At 41.0% G+C, this 20,151-nt stretch overlaps 1 protein-coding gene across 5 annotated transcripts; it reads right to left on the bottom strand.

Moving 5' to 3' along the window:
* Positions 1 to 6: 6 nt before the first annotated feature.
* On the bottom strand, positions 7 to 18,401 carry LOC112433040 (uncharacterized). 5 transcript variants are annotated; one of them, XM_076881253.1, is made up of 5 exons: positions 18,297 to 18,401; positions 15,922 to 16,027; positions 9,050 to 10,822; positions 8,673 to 8,724; positions 7 to 2,164 (listed from the first exon to the last, which is right to left on the bottom strand). In XM_076881253.1, the coding sequence occupies exons 2-5, from the start codon at positions 15,937 to 15,939 to the stop codon at positions 1,935 to 1,937; spliced, it is 2,073 nt and encodes a 690-aa protein (XP_076737368.1). In that variant the 5' UTR covers positions 15,940 to 16,027; positions 18,297 to 18,401; the 3' UTR covers positions 7 to 1,934. The 5 variants fall into 5 exon arrangements, with proteins under 5 accessions (XP_076737368.1, XP_076737370.1, XP_076737369.1 ...); XM_076881255.1 differs by having other exon boundaries at positions 8,673 to 8,721; XM_076881254.1 differs by lacking the exon at positions 18,297 to 18,401 and adding an exon at positions 16,180 to 16,536.
* Positions 18,402 to 20,151: the final 1,750 nt, after the last annotated feature.

The raw sequence follows: 20,151 nt of genomic DNA, 5'->3' as shown, positions 1-20,151 counted from the left end.
CCAAAGTTCTCTGGTTCACTCATGCATGAGGGAGATCTGGCTGGAGCCAAGTGTCGTCCCACCACTTGACCTCCGTCAGACTCTCAGCCAGACTCCCCAGAGCACTCCTTTTATTGTGGTGACATGAATATGCATTGGGTCATTAACATATAACATCTTACATAGGTATACATGTGAACAAAGAATACTGTGTGTGTGAGGTCAAGATGTGACCCTGTGAAGACTCCCCAAAGCTGGTGCCAGGAGTCTAACAGGTCCATCTAAACAAAAGGCTCTTACACTCAAACAGATATACATGTGTTTGCTATACCATATATCAAGAAAAGATAAAACCTCTCCTAGGGGGTGTGATCTATGCCAGAACACACTCTGTAGAGGAGTGAACGCACTCCCCTCTTCATGCTACAGAGAGTTGTTACAGACCTCCTAGGATGAGACATTCTTTCAATCTACAATTGATTATACACTTCTAAGCATATATGAGTAAATGTTTCTAAGCATAAATGACAATCAACAATACAAAACCTAACATTCCCCCCTTTATTGACCTTTATGCTAGAAAAGTTTCCAGTTATGAATACCTCATGTCTGACAGTTTCAATGCCAACATTGTTATACTCAGCATACGTCAAATCACCCTAAATCACTGTAAAAGTACAGAGTTTAACAAAGGTATTAGCGGATATCCCATTCCCCATTGATCTCATCTCATGGCAAACTGCATCCTACAAACAAACAAAGAAATTGTTAATTTAATAGTGAAAATAAGAAGATAACATTTTCAAAAACATCCCATCTTGGTGATGCTTCCTCCGGGTGTGCAATCACATGTCTCTCTGCAGAGTGGTTTGAGTTCTGCAGGGTGTCATAAATGTCTCTTCCAGTTGTTTCCATCACTGTCCATAGGACCAGAGTCCAAATGTATGTAGAATAGACATTCAAACATACCAGTTAGTTTTGTTGTTTGTCAACATGGGTCTCAGCTATTTCCAAAGCTGCAGACCTCATAGGAAACTGCTGTTATCACCACCATAGCTTCTGGTTCCTGTGCTTTTCACAGAATCATGATGTCATCCTTAGACTCCTTCCAACGCTGCTGAAGGTTTAAGGCAGAGCACGTCGTACACCTTAGTTGTCTTCCTCAGCGTCAACATTGAATCTTTCATTGTATTTAAAATCTTGCTGTGGGAAGTCTCCTCTTGATCTCCTGGAAGCTCAGTAGCACAGCTCTCTGTGTGATGTCTGCTGTGCTGAAGATGATCTCTGATCCTCCTGAAGTCTCTCTCCTGGCCTCAGCTCCCATCTTGTGGACGATCCTCTCAGGCACTCCTTTTCGTCATGGATAGTCCTGATTTTGGGCCTGCTGGATCTGTCTCAAAACATTCAGGGCGTCAGTCATGTTTGATGAATGTGCGTCTTCTTTATGTAAATGCAGCATGTGTTGTTGAAGAGGACACAAAGTCCCCTTTCTCTGCTAATATCATAGAGTAGTTCTTCCCTGAGAGTTGGTCCAGGAACATATATAGTGTGGGGTATGTTGCCGTGCTGGGTAGATGGGAACAGACATAATACTCTGTATTTGCCGATTCTGCTTTTGTTCTGTCGTGGATATAACGGTACCAGGCATTATTCATCCATGGAGGGATGTGGTCTTGCATCATGTCTCTTAGGTGAGAGTTGTCATGTGTCCATCCTCTCTGCCTTCCTCCTGGTTCAGCTGATTCCGGCACCAGCTGGGGTCCTGTAAAGGTGAGCGTCGTAGTCAAGGTAACCAAGAGGGTCCACCTTCCCATGGTTGCACACAGGTGCGTCACGCCTCGCATTTGGTTGCCTTAGAGTTGATCAGAGGCTGGAGGTTGAAGTGCGAGCTTACCCTACGGGGGCTCAATCAGCACTCCCCCCTCACCACTGAAACAACCAAGTGTGAGATTTCTCTATTGTGCTGTCTTGGGGGTGCCGGGGTTTCCTGGGACCTCGACCTCTTTGCAGTGGCTCTGATAAATCCAGGAGGGTCTCTCGCTATTTTGCAGGCAGTTGAAATGGTCCTTGCTGTGGCTCCAAGGTCTGATCTCATGATGGGCCCCAACCAGCTTGACCTTTGACCTCAACCACTGCCTGGGCTGTCCGCTATGCCTGGAATGTTTCTCGCGTCTCACTGCTGCACCTGTATTTCAGAAAAACTTCTATTTGGAGAGCACGTCAACAATCATCAAACCACATTCTTTAGTTCAGTGAACTTCACTTATAGGCCATCAAAGCCTAATCTGAACATGTAAATAAACGGTTAATCACACAACTCACTGCAACAATAATAGTAAACATTGTTTAGTGTTAATTCTGGACCCCACCACTTGACGCATGGACACTCTCATGCGTCAACTCATCAAACTCAGATTCCTGTCTGAAAGAAAAAGGGTAGCCAGATCATGTCCCAGGCAACAGCAGGGCATCTCCTCCCCTGGAGCAGCACCACCCTGGACCTATAATCCTGCAATAAAAATGTTAGTGTGTTTTGCATATTAAATTTGCTTAACACCTGGCTCTGCCAGGAGCCTGCATACACACCATCATGGCCTGGAAAACAAGATCTGAAAATGAAATCAAACTTCACACTTATAAACAATTATATCATAAGAGTAATAAGCATTCAGCACGGGCAAGACAAGTGTCATGTGCAGGTTTTCTCAAATCAGTAAACTACAACTATTACCCTAATTTGCCCCAGACATGGATCATCCCATGTGCTCAGTTAACATTAATGTAATCGGTGACTTCTCTTAAGTAAAGTCACTCAACTCATCAATCACTATGAGCTCAATAGCCCATCTCCAACTATTCCATAAACAATCCCTTATTTGTTTTTCTCATGTCACTTGTCTGCTTCTGCTGAATCCTCTACATGCATTCTCAGAAAAACAAACATTAGCAACACACATTGATTATCCTGGTATAAATCATCTAGCCACATGAAGAACTGTAATGCTGTAGAGAAGAAATGCAAATGTTAGCGCTGCGCAGGTGTCTTGTCAGTCTTGTCAGCTTTTGTCAGCTTTTACCAGTCAGTCAGTTTTTGTTTTTTTTTTCCCCTTTCACTCATCCATTCATGCATTCATTCTTTCTTTCTTTGCTGATAGTGGAACCCATCGTCGCATTTAGTTTCCACTCTCAGCAAAATGACGTCATTTCAAAAAGAAAAAGAAGAACTTTAGTTCGGATTACATCGCTGAATCCTTTTTGGACAGGAACTTACTTCCTAATTGTCCCAAATAAGTGGCGTTCTCCAGAGCCCATTTTAATGTGGAGAAACTCACTTGTAACAATTTCCTCGACGTCGTGTCGTACAGCGCTTTCTGTTCTAATCGTGCAGATCTGCTCAAACGACAGAGATTATCGAACAAAACTTTCAGTGCACTGTGAAAGTATCAAAATAAAAAGGCCTTGTTAAGTCATGACACAAGCTCCTCATCTCAGGAGGGTAAATCGTACCATTAGCATGGTTCATCATACTATCATACTAATTGGCAGGCTCAACTTCACAACAGAAGAAAAATCATCAGCTAGATTCACTCCAAACCAACCATCAGCTGCACAACACACAACATAAGCCTAATGTCTTATTAGCTATGAGTTTAGTCACCAGGTCTGTGCTCTTCACTCATTTAAGCCACAGATTTTATTCAGTTTTCCTTTTCCCTTCATCATAAAACATGGGACATGCTGTCATGCACTTCACAAAAGAAGTTTGTTCTGACGTATTCAGAGTTGTGTATCTAAATACAGGATTCACTCGCACATCAAAACAGGAAACTCAGTGTTTTAGAGTCTCCACTCAACACACAACAAACTCCAAACATCTCATTCACTCGTGCTAGAATTCAGTCACCTTTCATTAATCTAAAACGATCAACTAATTTGCATATCAGCTATTAACCCACTAAGATGACAGGACAACAGAAAAGCATGTTCAAAATAGTATCACAAAAGACAATTTCCCTCATACAGTAAATTACTTGCTGCATCAATCAAGCAGGAAGCTTCTCCCAATTTACTATATCAACAACTAAATTTATTGTCTGATCACTGGTTGGTCAAACCAGGATCTTTTTTCCCACAAAAGTTAAACTGCTGTCCTGCAACCTGGAGAGTCAATTTTTTTTGCATTGGATAAATTCAGTATTTGATAACAAGTGTCTGCTAAATTGACACTATTTTAACACTGATGAAAGATAAGCTAATTTTCATTGCATGGGTGTTTGTGTTATTAGGCAGGTCTAATGCATGTCTGTGGAGCTGCATCTCCAGCAGAGCATGTTCTTAAAGCTGCCTTTCCTACACACTTCTCTGCTATTATTTAATCATTTCTTAACCAATGTGCTATGAGTCCACTGGTTTTTGCATCACACTAAGTGACCTGGACAAAATGACAGACTCACATGCTTAAAATGTTGTCTAATCTTCATGAGCTCTCTTGTTTTGTATTAGTAGGGTTAATGCATGTTCTGCTTGTGTGTGTGATTTTGTATATGTTTCTATTTTTGCAGTGTTTCAGACTCCTTCACAATTTTCCAACTTAAGCAGTCAGTTTTGTTTTTCCCAGGTTTGCTAACCCAAATTTTGATTTCCCACATTTAAATAACAGCATTCCTCTGTGTTTCTACTTACTCTCACTCTGTTGTCCTCTCCCACTTCAACAGACCAACAGCCGGCAGTTCTCCTTCAGCTTTGTCCTGTGTTCCACTGTCTCTTCTTGCCATTTTACTCCACAGGTGGCAAATGTCAAACTCCAACAGTCTCCTCAGTTCTTCTCAAAAGTTTTCTTCACATGCACAGTGAAGTTGCAGCTTGTTGTAAACACAGTGCCATTCATCCGATCAGTCAGGATGATGGGTTTGCTCTTCTTCTCTGATGCTGTTTGTCCATACTGCTGCTGCTTGCTGGGACTCTTTGTTGCTGTCTCTTTATCTGCCATGTTATTGCTCTTTGGAGCTGCATTCCTTGTCTTCAGGGAGGAGTGAGCTTGCTTGTGAGGTTGAGAGACACATGGTGCTATAAATAAGTCAGCCAGAAACTTGGCCTGCATGTTTTCAATGATGTTAAACTATAACTTTCTTCCGACTGCTGCATGTGGAAAATTGATTCAGGTCTGCTTTTCACCTGAAAGTGACAAACTAAGACATGTTCATTATTATCATCACTGCTTAATCAACACACATCTCTCTCTCTGTGTGTGTTTTTGTGAACAGTCTTTTCTTAAAAGCAGAAAATGAGATTGTAGATGTTTTTGGCTGATCAACACAAAACCTTTTTCCTATAATTATTTTTCATCTACAATGTACATTTTGTCTCTTTTTCACTCTTTTGTTGCTTTTTTTCTTTACAATAGCTGGTGACCTGCAGAATCACCGCTCTCACAATCAAAGGCAATTACTTTTACACAGCGCACAAAAACACTGTGATGTCAGACACATTCACACTCACTTTGTCATCTGCATAAATAACTCATATGGCTAATGATATGTGCCATGGTGAACCATAAATATGATCACCAGTTTATTTAATTATTTTTAACCCAACAAAACAAATAACAGAAACATGATGCTGATGCTATGAACACTCGAGTCAAGATGCAGGGAAACTGCTCACGGAAATGCTGCACACTCCAGTTATCAGTTATCAGAGCTCTGTTTCCCTCTCTTTGAGTAGTTCTCAGACAGCTCTCGATCTGATAATGTGTAGCTTGCTCATCAGCTCAGAAGAGACCGCAACGCAACATCACACAGTAGTTGCTCTGCCCACAGTGGCAAAGACTTGCACTTTCATATTCAACACAGCTTCTCCATCATGTACTTTTAGATGTGTCATACAGGGTTCAGCATATTAGTTGTTTAACCTGAAAGCACTAGTGGGAACACTAGTGCTCTATATCTCAACAATGGCTCATAATAAGACAACAGTCTTTCACACAGGTCAAGTGCCTCTATGCACTTCATTAGTTTAAATATTTGCCTATATCACTTCACCTCATATGTCATTGTACTGAACTTGAGCAACCACAAGCTTAATGCAGATTACTTTTAACAACTATCCACCTCAATTAAATCTATGGTCTGGCTGTTGTCGATCAGGGCAAGCTAAAGAATAAACATTTTGTGTCAGCAAGGGGTGGGGGGAAAGCCATTCACCACAGCACATCTCAAGTGCTGCTGATGTGGGCTGGCCTTCTCCACACGCCCTTCAAGGCTGGTGTGTTTTCTGAAAACTTCTAACATTTGAATCTCTTCCATTTATAAGCCTGCGATTAACCGCACGGCTCAGGTCCGCGTGAAACCCGCGCGACCGCGCTCGCGTGAACCCGTGCAGCGAAAGGAGCCGTCGCTCTCTCTCTCTCTTTTTTTTTTAAATACTTTGCGCTGCCAGGAGCAAAGTCCAGCATAAAGTCTGTCTCCCTCCGACTCACTCTTGGTTGCTTAGAAACCCATGATAACAACAACAGTCGGTGTCACAGACCACGTGTTCTGCCCCACACACACTCACACAACAACAACAACAACGACAACAACACAAAATAGGCCTATCGTCCAGCACAGTCTGGACCCCGCGGAACTTCTCAACGCCTCACAAATGGCGGAGAACTCACCTCTCGCTGCACAAAGTAGCGAGGAACTCACTTATCGCTCAAAGTAGCGAACTTCTCAACGCCTCACACAGTGGCGGAGACTGCACAACCACACGGTTATAGAGTCGGGCTCTTTAAACTTACTCGGCGTTGCTTAGCGTGTAATATCAGCCTCGAATCCCGCCGATCGTCATTCATCGAGGAGAAAAGACAGACAGCGAATCCACAGGAACTTCCTGGCTGACGTCAGTCTTTCAGCGTGCCTCTCCTCCCCTCGGTGAATGTCGATTCCAGGGCTCCGGCTCTCGAAGGACCAATTAATGATAGGTTTGTAGCTTGAACCCATCCGCTGGAACGTTGAAGACAATATAATTACACAGCAAAGCAAGACACGAGTAGGCAAAGTTCTTCATGTTTCTCGTGCACGGGAGAGAACTGGACAGACGCCGTTCCTTCGCTTGACCCCAGTTGCTCTCGCCCGCTCTCCCGTACCACTGCTCTTTTATTGAGGTTACATGAATATGCATAGGTTCATTAACATATGACGTCTACATACACACAAAGAGTACCGTGTGTGTGTGTGTTACTGCTGATCAAAGGGTCATATACATGAAAGCACACAACAAACATCCTTGGTCAGGAAGAGGGTAGACCCCCCCCTCACCCTAAATGGTTCACCCTAGATAACAAGGTAAGGAAGTCCTGCAGTTCATCTAAACAAAGAGCACTTAGACTAGAACAGACGTAACTACGTTAATCCTACCATAAAACAATAAGACAAGGTACGACCTCTCTCATGCTCCCAGAGTGCTGTCTAATACACACAAAGTTTGCAGACTATCAAGGATCAAAACCTCTACCAATCTACAACTAATTACAAAACTCTAAGCACTAGGGGTGCAACGATACACAAAATTCACGGTTCGGTTCGATACTTTGGTGTCACGGTTCGATATTTTTTCGATACAAAAAAATGTTCATGCTTTTTTAATTTGTCATTTATTAAAATTATAAATATATATTTTAACTCAAAAGTACAGTTTTTAAATTTAACCCTAACCCTTGTGCGTGTTTTTTATTTTGACAGCGAATGCGCACCTGCGGACCACTTATGTGCAGCCCTGGTTATTTAGCTCGTCATATCGCAGCCACAGAAATTCTTTTGTCCATGAAACCATAAAGCTGCACTTTCTTTTTGCCTTATAGTCTGATTTGTCATAACTTCTCCGTTTTGTGGTAAGCTTTTCTTTGGCTGTCACTTCTTCACCCTGACCTGTCTTATTTGGCTCAGCAGAACTGAAATGCTTTTACACACGCACTCACATAAGCTCAGCGATTCTCTGCGATCAACCTCTCACATGTTTAAGCTGCGGGAGATTTCACTTGTCATGTTTGCATAGTAAGCTAACGATTAATAAGACGATGTCAGAGGAATTGGTGCACAAATTATCATCACTCACAGATCAGTGCTGTCGCTCTCTATACACAGTTCTCACGATTGCAAAGTGAAAGCAAAAAAACAAGCGCAAATTCAAACGCGACTTCAATATGTCACATATTGACAGTGGCTCACCGATGCCAATGACATAATTACCCAGCTACATTTCCGAAAGAATGCAAAAGCATTGACATATATTTTTTCTTCCTACAGTAGCCCGACGGGCAGGGAAGAGAGATTTTGGTAGCCCGACTGAAAAAAATCGCTAGCTCCAGGACGTCGGGCTAGCGATATTGCGAGCCCTGTATCTGATTGAGGAATCACTCATCTTTGGAAAAGAGAGTTTATTACAGAGAAATGGCTCTTTCCAAAATAAAAGACAGATTCACTGAGCGCTCAACACAGACAGCATCGTCAGAAGGAAAGTTGATAAAATAAATTACAAATGTTGTATTGTTCGATACATATGCGTACCGAACCGAAAGCACTGTATCGAACGGTTCAATATCGATACGAATATCGTTGCACCCCTACTAAGCACATATAAGTAAATATTTCTAAGCATAAATGACGATCAACAATACAAAACCTAACAGTCACAATGAAAGTCTTTCCCACCACCACAGTGATGACAGGGTTGAGAACTGGATCCATGTGTGTCGCTCTGCTTCTAAACAAAGACACAAAGACAGTGTAAGTCAGTCCTTCAACATTTGTATCCTGAACGTCGCCTGAAATAAAGAGCATCTCTGCAGACGTCCAACTACATTTGACTGTTTCAGTTAACACACTCAGTTTACTGGGCTGCAATAACTACAATACTACCACCATAATACTACAGTAATACTAAAATCATAACTGAAAGGAAAATCTGAATAATCACTCAGAGCTGCTTTTCCATGCAGTAGAATTGCTAACATGCTAACACAGTTTAATGAGCAGAGTTGTTCCAAACAGTCAGGCTAAAATGACAAGATAACAATATAAATACATACCTCACAGTAGCTGCACTTGTAGAGTCTCTTTCTGGTGTGGATCTGCTGGTGTTGTCTCAGGTAACGTGGAGATTTAAAAGTCTTCTCACACAGGTCACATTGATAAGGTCTCTCCTCAGTGTGGGTAAACATGTGTCGTTGTAAGTGTGCGTCTGTTGTAAACTGTTTGCCACACTGTTCACAGCAGTACACATCATGTCTGGTGTGAATGCGTAGGTGTATATTTCGGCTCTCTCTCCGGCTGAAAGTTTTTCCACAGATGTCACAGCTGTATGGCTTAATTCCAGAGTGGGTAACTAGATGCTTCTGTAAGCTGCTACTTTGAGTAAAAGCTCTGCCACACTGATCACAGCTGTACGCTTTAACTCCACTGTGGATGAGTTGGTGTTTTTTTAGGTACTCCTTCAAGGAAAAATACTTTCCACACATGTCACAGCTGAACGGTCTCTCTCCAGTGTGGATGACCTGATGCTGTTTTAGTGAAGCCTTCAGAGTAAACTCCATCCCACACTCGTCACAGCTGTATGGCTTAATTCCAGAGTGGGTAACTAGATGACTCTGTAAGTGGCTACTGCGAGTAAAAGCTCTGCCACACTGATCACAGCTGTACGCTTTAACTCCACTGTGGATGAGCTGGTGTTGTTTTAGGTAACCCTTCAAGGAAAAAGACTTTCCACACATGTCACAGCTGAACGGTCTCTCTCCAGTGTGGATGACCTGATGCTGTTTTAGTGAAGCCTTCAGAGTAAACTCCATCCCACACTCGTCACAGCTGTATGGCTTAATTCCAGAGTGGGTAACTAGATGACTCTGTAAGTGGCTACTGCGAGTAAAAGCTCTGCCACACTGATCACAGCTGTACGCTTTAACTCCACTGTGGATGAGCTGGTGTTGTTTTAGGTAACCCTTCAAGGAAAAAGACTTTCCACACATGTCACAGCTGAACGGTCTCTCTCCAGTGTGGATGACCTGATGCTGTTTTAGTGAAGCCTTCAGAGTAAACTCCATCCCACACTCGTCACAGCTGTATGGCTTAATTCCAGAGTGGGTAACTAGATGCTTCTGTAAGCTGCTACTTTGAGTAAACTCTTTGCCACACTGTTCACAGCAGTACACATCATGTCTGGTGTGAATGCGTAGGTGTATATTTCGGCTCTCTCTCTGGCTGAAAGTTTTTCCACAGATGTCACAGCTGTATGCCTTAATTCCAGAGTGGGTAACTAGATGCTTCTGTAAGCTGCTACTTTGAGTAAAAGCTCTGCCACACTGATCACAGCTGTACGCTTTAACTCCACTGTGGATGAGCTGGTGTTGTTTTAGGGAACCCTCCAAGGAAAAAGACTTTCCACACAAGTCACAGCTGAACGGTCTCTCTCCAGTGTGGATGACCTGATGCCGTTTTAGTGAAGCCCTCACAGTAAAACCCTTCCCACACTCGTCACAGCTGTATGGCTTAATTCCAGAGTGGGTAACTAGATGCTTCTGTAAGTGGCTACTGTGAGTAAAAGCTCTCCCACACTGATCACAGCTGTACGCTTTAACTCCACTGTGGATGAGCTGGTGTTTTTTTAGGGAATCCTTCCAGGAAAAATACTTTCCACACAAGTCACAGCTGAACGGTCTCTCTCCAGTGTGGATGACCTGATGCCGTTTTAGTGAAGCCCTCACAGTAAAACCCTTCCCACACTCGTCACAGGTGTGTTTTTTCTCTCCCTTTCTTCTGTGAGGTTTGTCGGCCTCCTGAGAGCGCTGACTTCTGGCTCCATGTTGGTCCTGCAGTGACAGAGATACAAACAGAGGCAGTGAGTGAAATGCAGTCGTGGAACAAACTCAACCTTCAAACTCCATTAACACTAGTTTTAAACCTGAAGGTGGAGCGTGGCACCAAACACCTTAAAGGTCTCTTATCCCCACCTGCTGGTAGTTCTAACACATTACATCCAACCTGCTGTTAAAGATAATTCATGACTGTTCAAACACTAAAATCATGCCCATCCCTCCTGATTGTACACACACACACACACACACACACACACACACACACACACACACACACACACACACACACACATTATTTTATAATTTAGATTATTTTGTTGTTTCCTATTACATATTTCTATAATTTGTATAGATTTATACAGAATTATTCAGTGATAATAAATCCTATGTTTGTTTATTCTAAAGGAACCCCGTTAGCTTCCACAACAGATGTTGCTCGTCTTCCGTCAAATACTTACATAAAATATTACACAATAAAGTGGATTCAAGATATCCACATAATTTCACTCTTACATCCACAGTGAGGTTTCACAATTGTTCAAATATAAGCAATCAATAATAATAATAATAATAATAATATCAATAACATTGAGGCACATTACACAAATTTCAAAAACAAATCATGTCTTACAATATTTACAACAACTAAAAGCTCTGTAAATCGGCTTTTAAGTGTTCATTGAAGTTTTGAATAATTCTCTAATTTTTTAAGGCAACTTATTCCACTTAAAAGTTGCTCTAAATGTAACAGTTTTACAAAACGTTACTTTTAACTCGAGCATTTACTAAATTGCAGCTTGTTGAAAACTGTGTAATATGATGATGTATTTCATCTGGATACTGCAGCTGAGCAGAATAAATGTGGTGTGTTTAACAGAATTGCTTTCTTTAGAACTACAAGTAAGCCATAGAATATTTTAGCCTGTACAGGAAGCCAAGAAAGTTTATTATGCATTTGATCAATATTAGTATAGTATGAACATCTTCACACTAATCTGGACGCCTTATTCTGGACTAACTGAAGTCTGTTAAGATCTGTCTTATTAGCTGCTGACCAAATGATTGAACAATACTCCAGATGAGACATTACTAGTGCATTAATGACATCTTTCATAATGAAGAAGTGATACACAAAGAGCATTTCATAGCCATAGCTATGCCTTGTCGGCAGAGTTATGTGACATTAGTGATGTTTGTACTTTCAGCGTTAACTTGGTTTTAAAGCCTTTAAAGTATACGCCGTTCAATAGTCGACCTTAATCTGACAGAGATTGTGATGATTTTGTGGATAATTAAAGTCAGTCATATATCCACAAACACAACAAGCTGAAAGTCAGTGATGCTGCTCGGTTTGCAGTCCTGAACATCACGGCACAAGCAGGATTCACTGCACTGTTAATGTTAGCTGTGTTATATTGCTGCCTCTGTTCGGTGGTGTCGAGCCAAACGCACTTTAACGTGTGTGTGAACGAGCTGACGGTTCACTCGTTAAGCTGAAAGAAAGATGCTTTAATCACAGCAGTCACACATGTGTCCACTGCACCATCTGGAACTCTTCTTGTTTACACTCGTAATAACACAAACACTAAATCCTGCTTCTCTGGTGCTGTTGTGTAGCAGTGTGTACACCTGAGACTGTCACCTGTCTGTCTGTCCTGCACTCTCTCTCTGTTTCTTTCTCTCTGATTGTGGAATAAAAGTATGAACATGTGTTTATAAGTTACACTTGTGTTTGAATCCTGCAGCTTATCACACATTTGATTTCCATGTGTGACGACTGCAAGTGTCCAGAGTGAGGACAGACTGAGGGACCCACTGCTGCACATCATCTGTGAGGCTTTGCACCCCTGATGATCCACCAGGACAAACTCAGCAGTGTGTGAGGAAGAGGAGGAGGAAGAGCCAGCAGCAGCTGACAGATGGAGAGAATAGACAGACTGTTCCCTGTTTGTGAAGGACTGCTAGGAAAGTTTAACATAACTGTCTGTGCTGAATCAGTCTTATTAGGTAATGTTCAAATAATGTGATCATCCCAGTGTTTCCAGTGTGGGAGAAAGTACTCAGGGCCTTCAAGTTACACACTATGAAAGGCAGCAACAAGTTTAATGTTCAGAAACCTAAAGTCTGTATCAGCAGCAGGATGGAGCTAAAAATAAATGTTGGTTTCAGTTCTATGAAGCTTTGAGTATTTTGGATCAGTAGCTGCTGTGTTTGTTGCATCATATTGCTGTAACTGTTTATATGCTTTATATATTCTGAGCTAAGTTGATCTATAGTGTTACATCATATTCTCATAATCATCAGCATAATCATGACATATTAATTAATAAACTGGAACGGTATGGGATTAGGGGGGTTGTACTGCAATGGGTGAAAAATTATTTAAGTGACCGGAAACAATTTGTGAAGCTGGGTGTCCATTCCTCATCATGCTTGGACATTGCTTGTGGTGTTCCACAAGGCTCTGTACTGGGTCCAAAATTATTTATTATTTATATAAATGATATTTGTAAGGCATCTGATATATTAAAATTAGTATTATTTGCAGATGACACAAATATTTTTTGTTCTGGGGGGAATCTAAAGGAGCTGCTGGATACAATTACTTCAGAAATGTGCAAAATTAAAAAATGGTTTAACAGGAACAAACTATCGCTAAATCTAAGTAAAACTAAAATTATCTTATTTGGGAATTCCCTTAGAAATGCACAAGTGCAGATTCATGTAGATGGTGTGGAAATTGAAAGAGTACTTGAACATAAGTTTCTTGGTGTGATTATAGATGATAAATTAAACTGGAAGTCTCATATAAATCATATACATAACAAAATTTCAAGAAGTGTCTCAATCTTGAGTAAAGTAAAACACATTCTGGACCACAAATCACTCCACATTCTCTATTGTTCCCTGATTGCACCGTATTTGAATTACTGTGCAGAGGTTTGGGGCAATACTTACAAATGTTCGCTATCATCAATCTTTATATTACAAAAAAGGGCCATAAGGATAATCCATAAAACTGGTTACAGAGATCATACAAATCCACTATTCTTAAAATCAAAAATTCTAAAATTCACAGATCTGGTTCATTTTCTCACAGCACAAATTATATATAAAGCAATAAATAACCTGCTTCCTGACAGGTTTTTACAGGGTACAGGGAAAAGGTAGAGATTTGATAGGGTGTTCTTGTCTAATATTTTCATGTGTGTGCGCATGCACGGGTTTGTTGGTATGGGTATATATCTATATATCTATATATCTATCTATATATATCTATATATCTATCTATATATATATATATATATATATATATATATATATATATATATATAAATATAAAATATATATAAAATTGTAGGTTGTGTATCCTTCAGGTGTTAATGGGGTTATTGAAAATGTGTATATGTGCGTATGTGTGTATATACGTAGGTATGGATAGATAGAAACATATATGTTTCTATATAAAAAAAAAAAAAAAAAATTACACATAACATATAATGTAATTACAAGGAGGTATTTCTGTAGTCTATTGATACTAGATAGTGGAAAAGGGGTGGGATTAAATAAGCTTATGCTTCTTCCTGCTCCTTTTTGAACATGGACGTTATTTGGAGTTGTGGTTGCTCGTTTTCCTTTTGTTTGCTTTGTTCATTTGTCTCTTTTAATTCTATTTTTTTTTTTTTTTATACTTTTTCAACATGTTCAAAATAAAGATTCAATCAATCAAAATTCTATAAGGATGTTATGTGTTTGTAGACTTTCTGCCCAGTTTGACCCATTTAGCAGAAGTCAGCCTGTTTAAGGCTCTGATGTCTATTCTGTGTGACTTACAGCAGTTATGACATGGTCTGATTTTCTCACCCAATAAAGGAATATTTCATATATCAGTCTACTCTTCATTCTATCAGACACAGTTATCACAGCTCGTACATTTGCTTTTTACACATATATGTAAGCATTGAGCCAAATGTAATAATGCCAACGTACTGAAGGAACAACATTTGTCTCTTATATATGATACATCTGTATACACACTGTCACAGATACTTGTCTGTGAGTGAAGTGATTAATATAATAACTATAATATTGGCCATATTATATTTACATTACCACAGTGAGATGACTTTAGTCTCATGAACAACATCAGCTAATTGTTATTTACAGCTAATCTTAAACGACTGTTCAGCACAGAAATGAAGCCCAAGAATCATGTTTCACAGTCCTGTGGTCTCAGCCTCAGATACTCATCAAATCACACAGAGCTCATGTAGAAACAAATGAACTAAATATGTTCTCCTTCATTTCTGTCAAACAAAGCTGTATGAAACGTTTCCAGCTGTTAGTATCATGGTTGCTAGGCAACCTGGGCAGCGCGACGGAGGCTAGACGTCCCATTTCACGAGCCTACGAGCCTCGCACTTCGGCCTTAGCGGTCTTTGAGTACGCGGCCCTTGAGGACTTTAAAGCTGCTGAATCGGGATACAGCCATGATGATCTCCAGCCTCGTGCTCGCCAACATTCTCACCTGAGTTAAGAAGACGATCACTGAAATGGTCTCAGCAGGTCCTTTGATGACAGCAATGAAATGCAGTGGTAAGGCTTTTTGGGGATTAAGTTCGTTTTCATGGCAAAGAAGGACGATGCAGTTCATCTGATCACTCCTCATAACATTCTGGAGTGCAGGCAAAATGCTATTATAAAAACTTAAGCAGCAACTTCTCCAGGTTCCAATATTTATGCAATTCTCAAACCTTTTGGCCACGACTGTATAACCTCTTCTGAAGTTTAGTGGATATTATACATGGTTATGCTCAGGATGTGTCGGCCAGTTTCCACTGGAAACGCCTTTTGGTTAAACTGTCAGCGAGCAATTTGCATTTGCACTGTTACATTTTTATATAACTTTAATGCACATAAACAACAGCTGCTTGTTTCAGTGAAAATACATTGATGGGTTTTTAATAAAGTTGTGGAGCTGTAAAGTATTTTGTCTGCTGTCAATTCTATCGTCAGCTACATCGTTATGGCAAATGTTCAAATGTATATGGTGATAAATATCTTTGGTCATATGGTCCTGCTCTGTCTGTCACCTTCTGTGTTGAGCTCATTGTTTCCTCTGTAGTGGCTGAGCTGAGTCCAAGTAGCTGAAAATGTTCCTCTGCTGCTCCGTCAGACTCTCCTCCTCCTGCTGATCAGCTGGGACACAAAACAGATCTTTGTTAGGCTCCACACTGCACTGAAGAGTCAAAGTGTCTCATATGTTCATCTGACAAGTAAAAGAACACATTTTTGTTTCCCGAGGTGGGCAACTTGTTGGAAACAAACACAAAAGGTTTGAGCACTGATACCTGCCATTGCTGCCATTGAAAGATGCAACGCCAGCAATGTGGATTGTCAAGACTCAAACCAATCATCAAGCAAAGACAACAGGGATCATTTGTTTCTCTTTATTTAGCATTCACAGCATTTGTAGTTGCCTTCTGTGCAGGGGAAGTCCACGCACACTGTGTGGTACCGCCATCCGCAGAAGGTGCATTCAACCTCTGTAGGAGAAACGAGATTGTCTGAGACTGAAATGATATTCACTAAAGAAGTGGTGATTTGTAAAACTTCACATTTTGATCCGGGACGTACTCTGCATGAAAACAAGCGCTCACTCTTCCTGCTCAACAAATGACAAGGGCGGAGCCTTATACCACGTGATACAGAAGCTGTGCCGTGTGATGCTAAAATTAGCAGGGAAAAAACAACGGAGAGCACGTCAGGGATGACGAGAAAGTGACAGGAGAAAATCCGTCCCGGTCAACCACCCAAACATCAATAACGGGAACCTTATACAGCGCTTCCCTATACACGTCGAACTCCCGCAGGCACAAAGACATTACGGAGGCTATCACTTATCACCTGACCAAAGATATGGCTCCATCAACACTGTGCAAAACGAGGGATTTAGGAAAACGATCAACACCCTAGACAAACGCTACACAGTGCCGTCCCGCAACTATTTTTCTATTGTTGCACTACCTGCTCTGTACACGCAGCGTCGAGCAACGGTGGAGACGGAATTTCAAGCAGGACAACATTTTGCTGCAACAACAAAACGTGAGACATTTGTTGTTTTATGTTTATTGTTATGAGAGAATCATGATCTCAATTCTAAGCCAAAAAATCGTGATTCTCATTTTATGCAAAATCGTGCAGCCCTAACATTAACACAAAACTATTGTTTCACCAGAGAAACACACATGAAGAGAGAGAGAGACAATAACAGCTACCAAACAGTCGTCATAATTCTTCACACAATGAGAAAAGGACAAATCAACAAGTAACAATGACTAATTAATATTAAAATCTGTAACATAATGTATTGTTTGGAGTTTAGTCTGATTGGTTCAGGATGAGCTGCCATTATCCAATCACACGTCTGCTTACCTGCATCTTTTCTCTTTTTTCTAACCTGAGCACCTGATGGCTTTGAACTTTTGTTGTCCATCTTCCATTGGTTTGAATTTTGCGCTGCAGTACAAACACAAATCCCCCAACCCGAGGATCAGCACAATTAACCTAACAGACCTACACCTTAGTTCACAGATTCTCTTTGTCTAAGGTTGATTTCTGGGATTTCACACAACCCAGGATTCAGATCGTGAATCCATGATGGGCTTGGATTTACATCATTATAAATGAAATGTGCTCTACTTGGAAGCAGCCGGCCCCGCCCCTTTTGACGGGTTGTGTGAGACTTTAAATCATCAAACTAAATTATAAATTTAAATTGTTATTGATCCTTTACCCCGAGTCCTAAAGTGTAGATTTATTTTCTTACTCTTCTTATATTTATTGTTTGTTTACTTGCACCGCTGTAACTGCAGCCTCGTCGTCTCGTCTCTCTATATGCTGGACTGTCTGTAGCAGAGATGACAATAAAGTTTACTTTGACTTCAGCAGCGCGCAGGCGCACCGAGGGCTCTCGCGCTCACTTTATAGGATTTAGAAAAAACATGGGTGCAGATTATAAGTCTGTATCATAATATCTGTTTGTTGTTTTTATTTTGTTTTGCGAGTTGGTTATTAGATGCCGCTCCAGCCAGCCAGAGACTCCCCGCCGCCCCGCCCTCTCCTCCCTGTGCCGCCAGCAGCAGGCGCACCTCGCAAACGGAGGGCGCCCTTACTCCCAGCAAATGGCTGATAGAAAACCGATCGGTGCCTACGAATTTCCCAATATGCGCTGGCATGACGTCGGGGAAGCATGGGTACGACCGATTATTTTATTTTTTTTCTTGCCAATGCCCGTGATGCCCCCCCACCACGATGCATTCTATTGGTTTGCACACTTACACACACCCAGCTGTGGTTTCCTGTTTTGCTGGACTCTGGAGAGCCCCGCCTTTAACGCTCTTCTCTCACAGAGAGCAACAGAAAACTTGGAAAAACTCCAGATTGACTGAACTCAGTTCAAAGTTACCTTGACACCTTTAGATGTGAGACGTAGTGATGGTCCGCTTGAAGCTGACGCTCCGGTGCGTGTGTCAGAAAGATCAACGCGCTGCTTCAGAAGCACCGTGTCGAGGCTTGATTCGTTTGGCCAGAGTCACGTGATCAGTGACGTCTGAAGCTTCGTTTAGAACGTACCTTTTTTTAAAATCAAACTTTATTGAAACACAATGAGTATACAACATACAAACAGATGAAGTTTACAAAAGAACAGAACATGAACATACAGAACCAGGAGTAAAAAAATGATGATATGAGTAGGCGAAAAAAATCAACATATAAATATTGTTCTGAGAGGCTTTTTGTTGGTTGAGTCTGAAATTGATTGTATGTACAATTCATATCCTTATAAAAAGGCAGAAATATGGTGTTTTATTAATAAACTTACATTTATAGATATAAAATAGCTAAAAGTATCAACAAATTTTTAATAAAAAAACATTTATCATTCTTCCTGGGGAACTTAAAGAAACAGAATAAAACATTTTCCCATCGTAAAGAAAACTCCCTTAAAATATGGACAATAACAAAACTGCTAAATTCTTCCAGAATCTCTGTGTAGAGGAACCAAAAGAGATGTGCCACAGTTTCTGGATGATCCCCACAGAAAGTTCAATTAGTATTTATGTCTCTTTTAAATGTTACCATATAGTGACTGGCTGGGTAACATTTATGAAGAATTTTATATGAGATTTCCTTCACCTTGTTCACAATTAGATATTTATGGGATCATCCAGACTGTCTTCCAGGTGATATCAAGGTTCAAGGTTCAAGGTTCTTTATTTGTCACATGCATTGTTATACAAGTATAACACACAGTGAAATGTAGCCTGACACGCTCCTTTACATGTGCAAAAATGGGGGGGGGGGGGGGGGGTGTAGAAGAAGAACATATATATATATATGAGTCTTGTCCTGTGGAGGTGGCTCTTCAGTGTTTTGCGCTTGTGAAGTGGCTGTTTGGTCTCTCCAATGTAGAGGTCTGGGCATTCTTTGCTGCACTGTACAGCAAACACCACATTGTTAAGTTTGTGTTTAGGAGTTTTGTCTTTGTTGTTTGTTGTTTGAGTCACTGAATCAGGAACTCTGCCTTTGTGTTCACCCTGTAGGAGACGTGGAGACCCGAGCTCACCTTCTGCAGCACTTAGACACAGCTGCAGTGAGGGAAGGTGAGTCATCCTTTAGCAGGACATCATTCAGGCTTTATTAGCATCACTGTGACTGTTATTGTGTTTGTAGGAGGTTTCCTCTACTGGTCTCAGACAGCAGCAGAAACATCAGCCTCCCTGTCAGTGGAGATCAGTTCTTATGTGCTGTTGGCCAAACTCAGACTGCTGAGGATCTGGGATATGCCTCTGGTATTATCAGGTGGCTGACTGGGCAGCAGAACTATTACGGAGGCTTCTCCTCCACTCAGGTACGACACCACCCGAACAGCATGAAGCTCATCTTTGAGTTCATCTACAGTCTTGGACCAAATCAGGAGAAATAATCCTGAAGCTTTCATGTTGTTGCTTTTCTCTCAGATATACAGACTTGTTTTAGCAGGCAGGGATGTTTTTATTCTTTATTTACAAGATGAAATTGACTTTGGTCTAAAAATGTGTTGTTTTAACAGAACAGCCTTCTGTGCACCAACTACACGTAACAGCCTGTAAATAACAGCTCAGCTGCAGTCTGTAAGTTTATACCTGTGCTTTCTCTACTTTGTTTCTCTGAGATCATCTCTGTTAAACATGTTTAACCTGTTTAACCTTTATTTAACCAGGAAGTGAAGGTTAGAAACTCTTTTGTGAGAGTGTGTTGAAGTGACACAGGCAGTTTGA

Source organism: Maylandia zebra, unplaced genomic scaffold (assembly GCF_041146795.1).
Source record: "Maylandia zebra isolate NMK-2024a unplaced genomic scaffold, Mzebra_GT3a scaffold09, whole genome shotgun sequence".
NCBI lineage: Eukaryota > Metazoa > Chordata > Actinopteri > Cichliformes > Cichlidae > Maylandia > Maylandia zebra.
Note: the sequence above shows the minus strand (reverse complement) of the source record. Positions and strands in the feature narration are given on the sequence as shown.

What these genes read in the sequence shown, in the direction of transcription:
- LOC112433040 (XM_076881253.1), bottom strand. An exon ending in ACAAGTGCAGCTACTGTGAG is followed by an intron (nt 8,725 to 9,049) that starts GTATGTATTTAT and finishes GTCTTTGTTTAG; the next exon opens with AAGCAGAGCGACACACATGG. An exon ending in ACCCTGTCATCACTGTGGTG is followed by an intron (nt 2,165 to 8,672) that starts GTGGGAAAGACT and finishes TCTGAAATACAG; the next exon opens with GTGCAGCAGTGAGACGCGAG.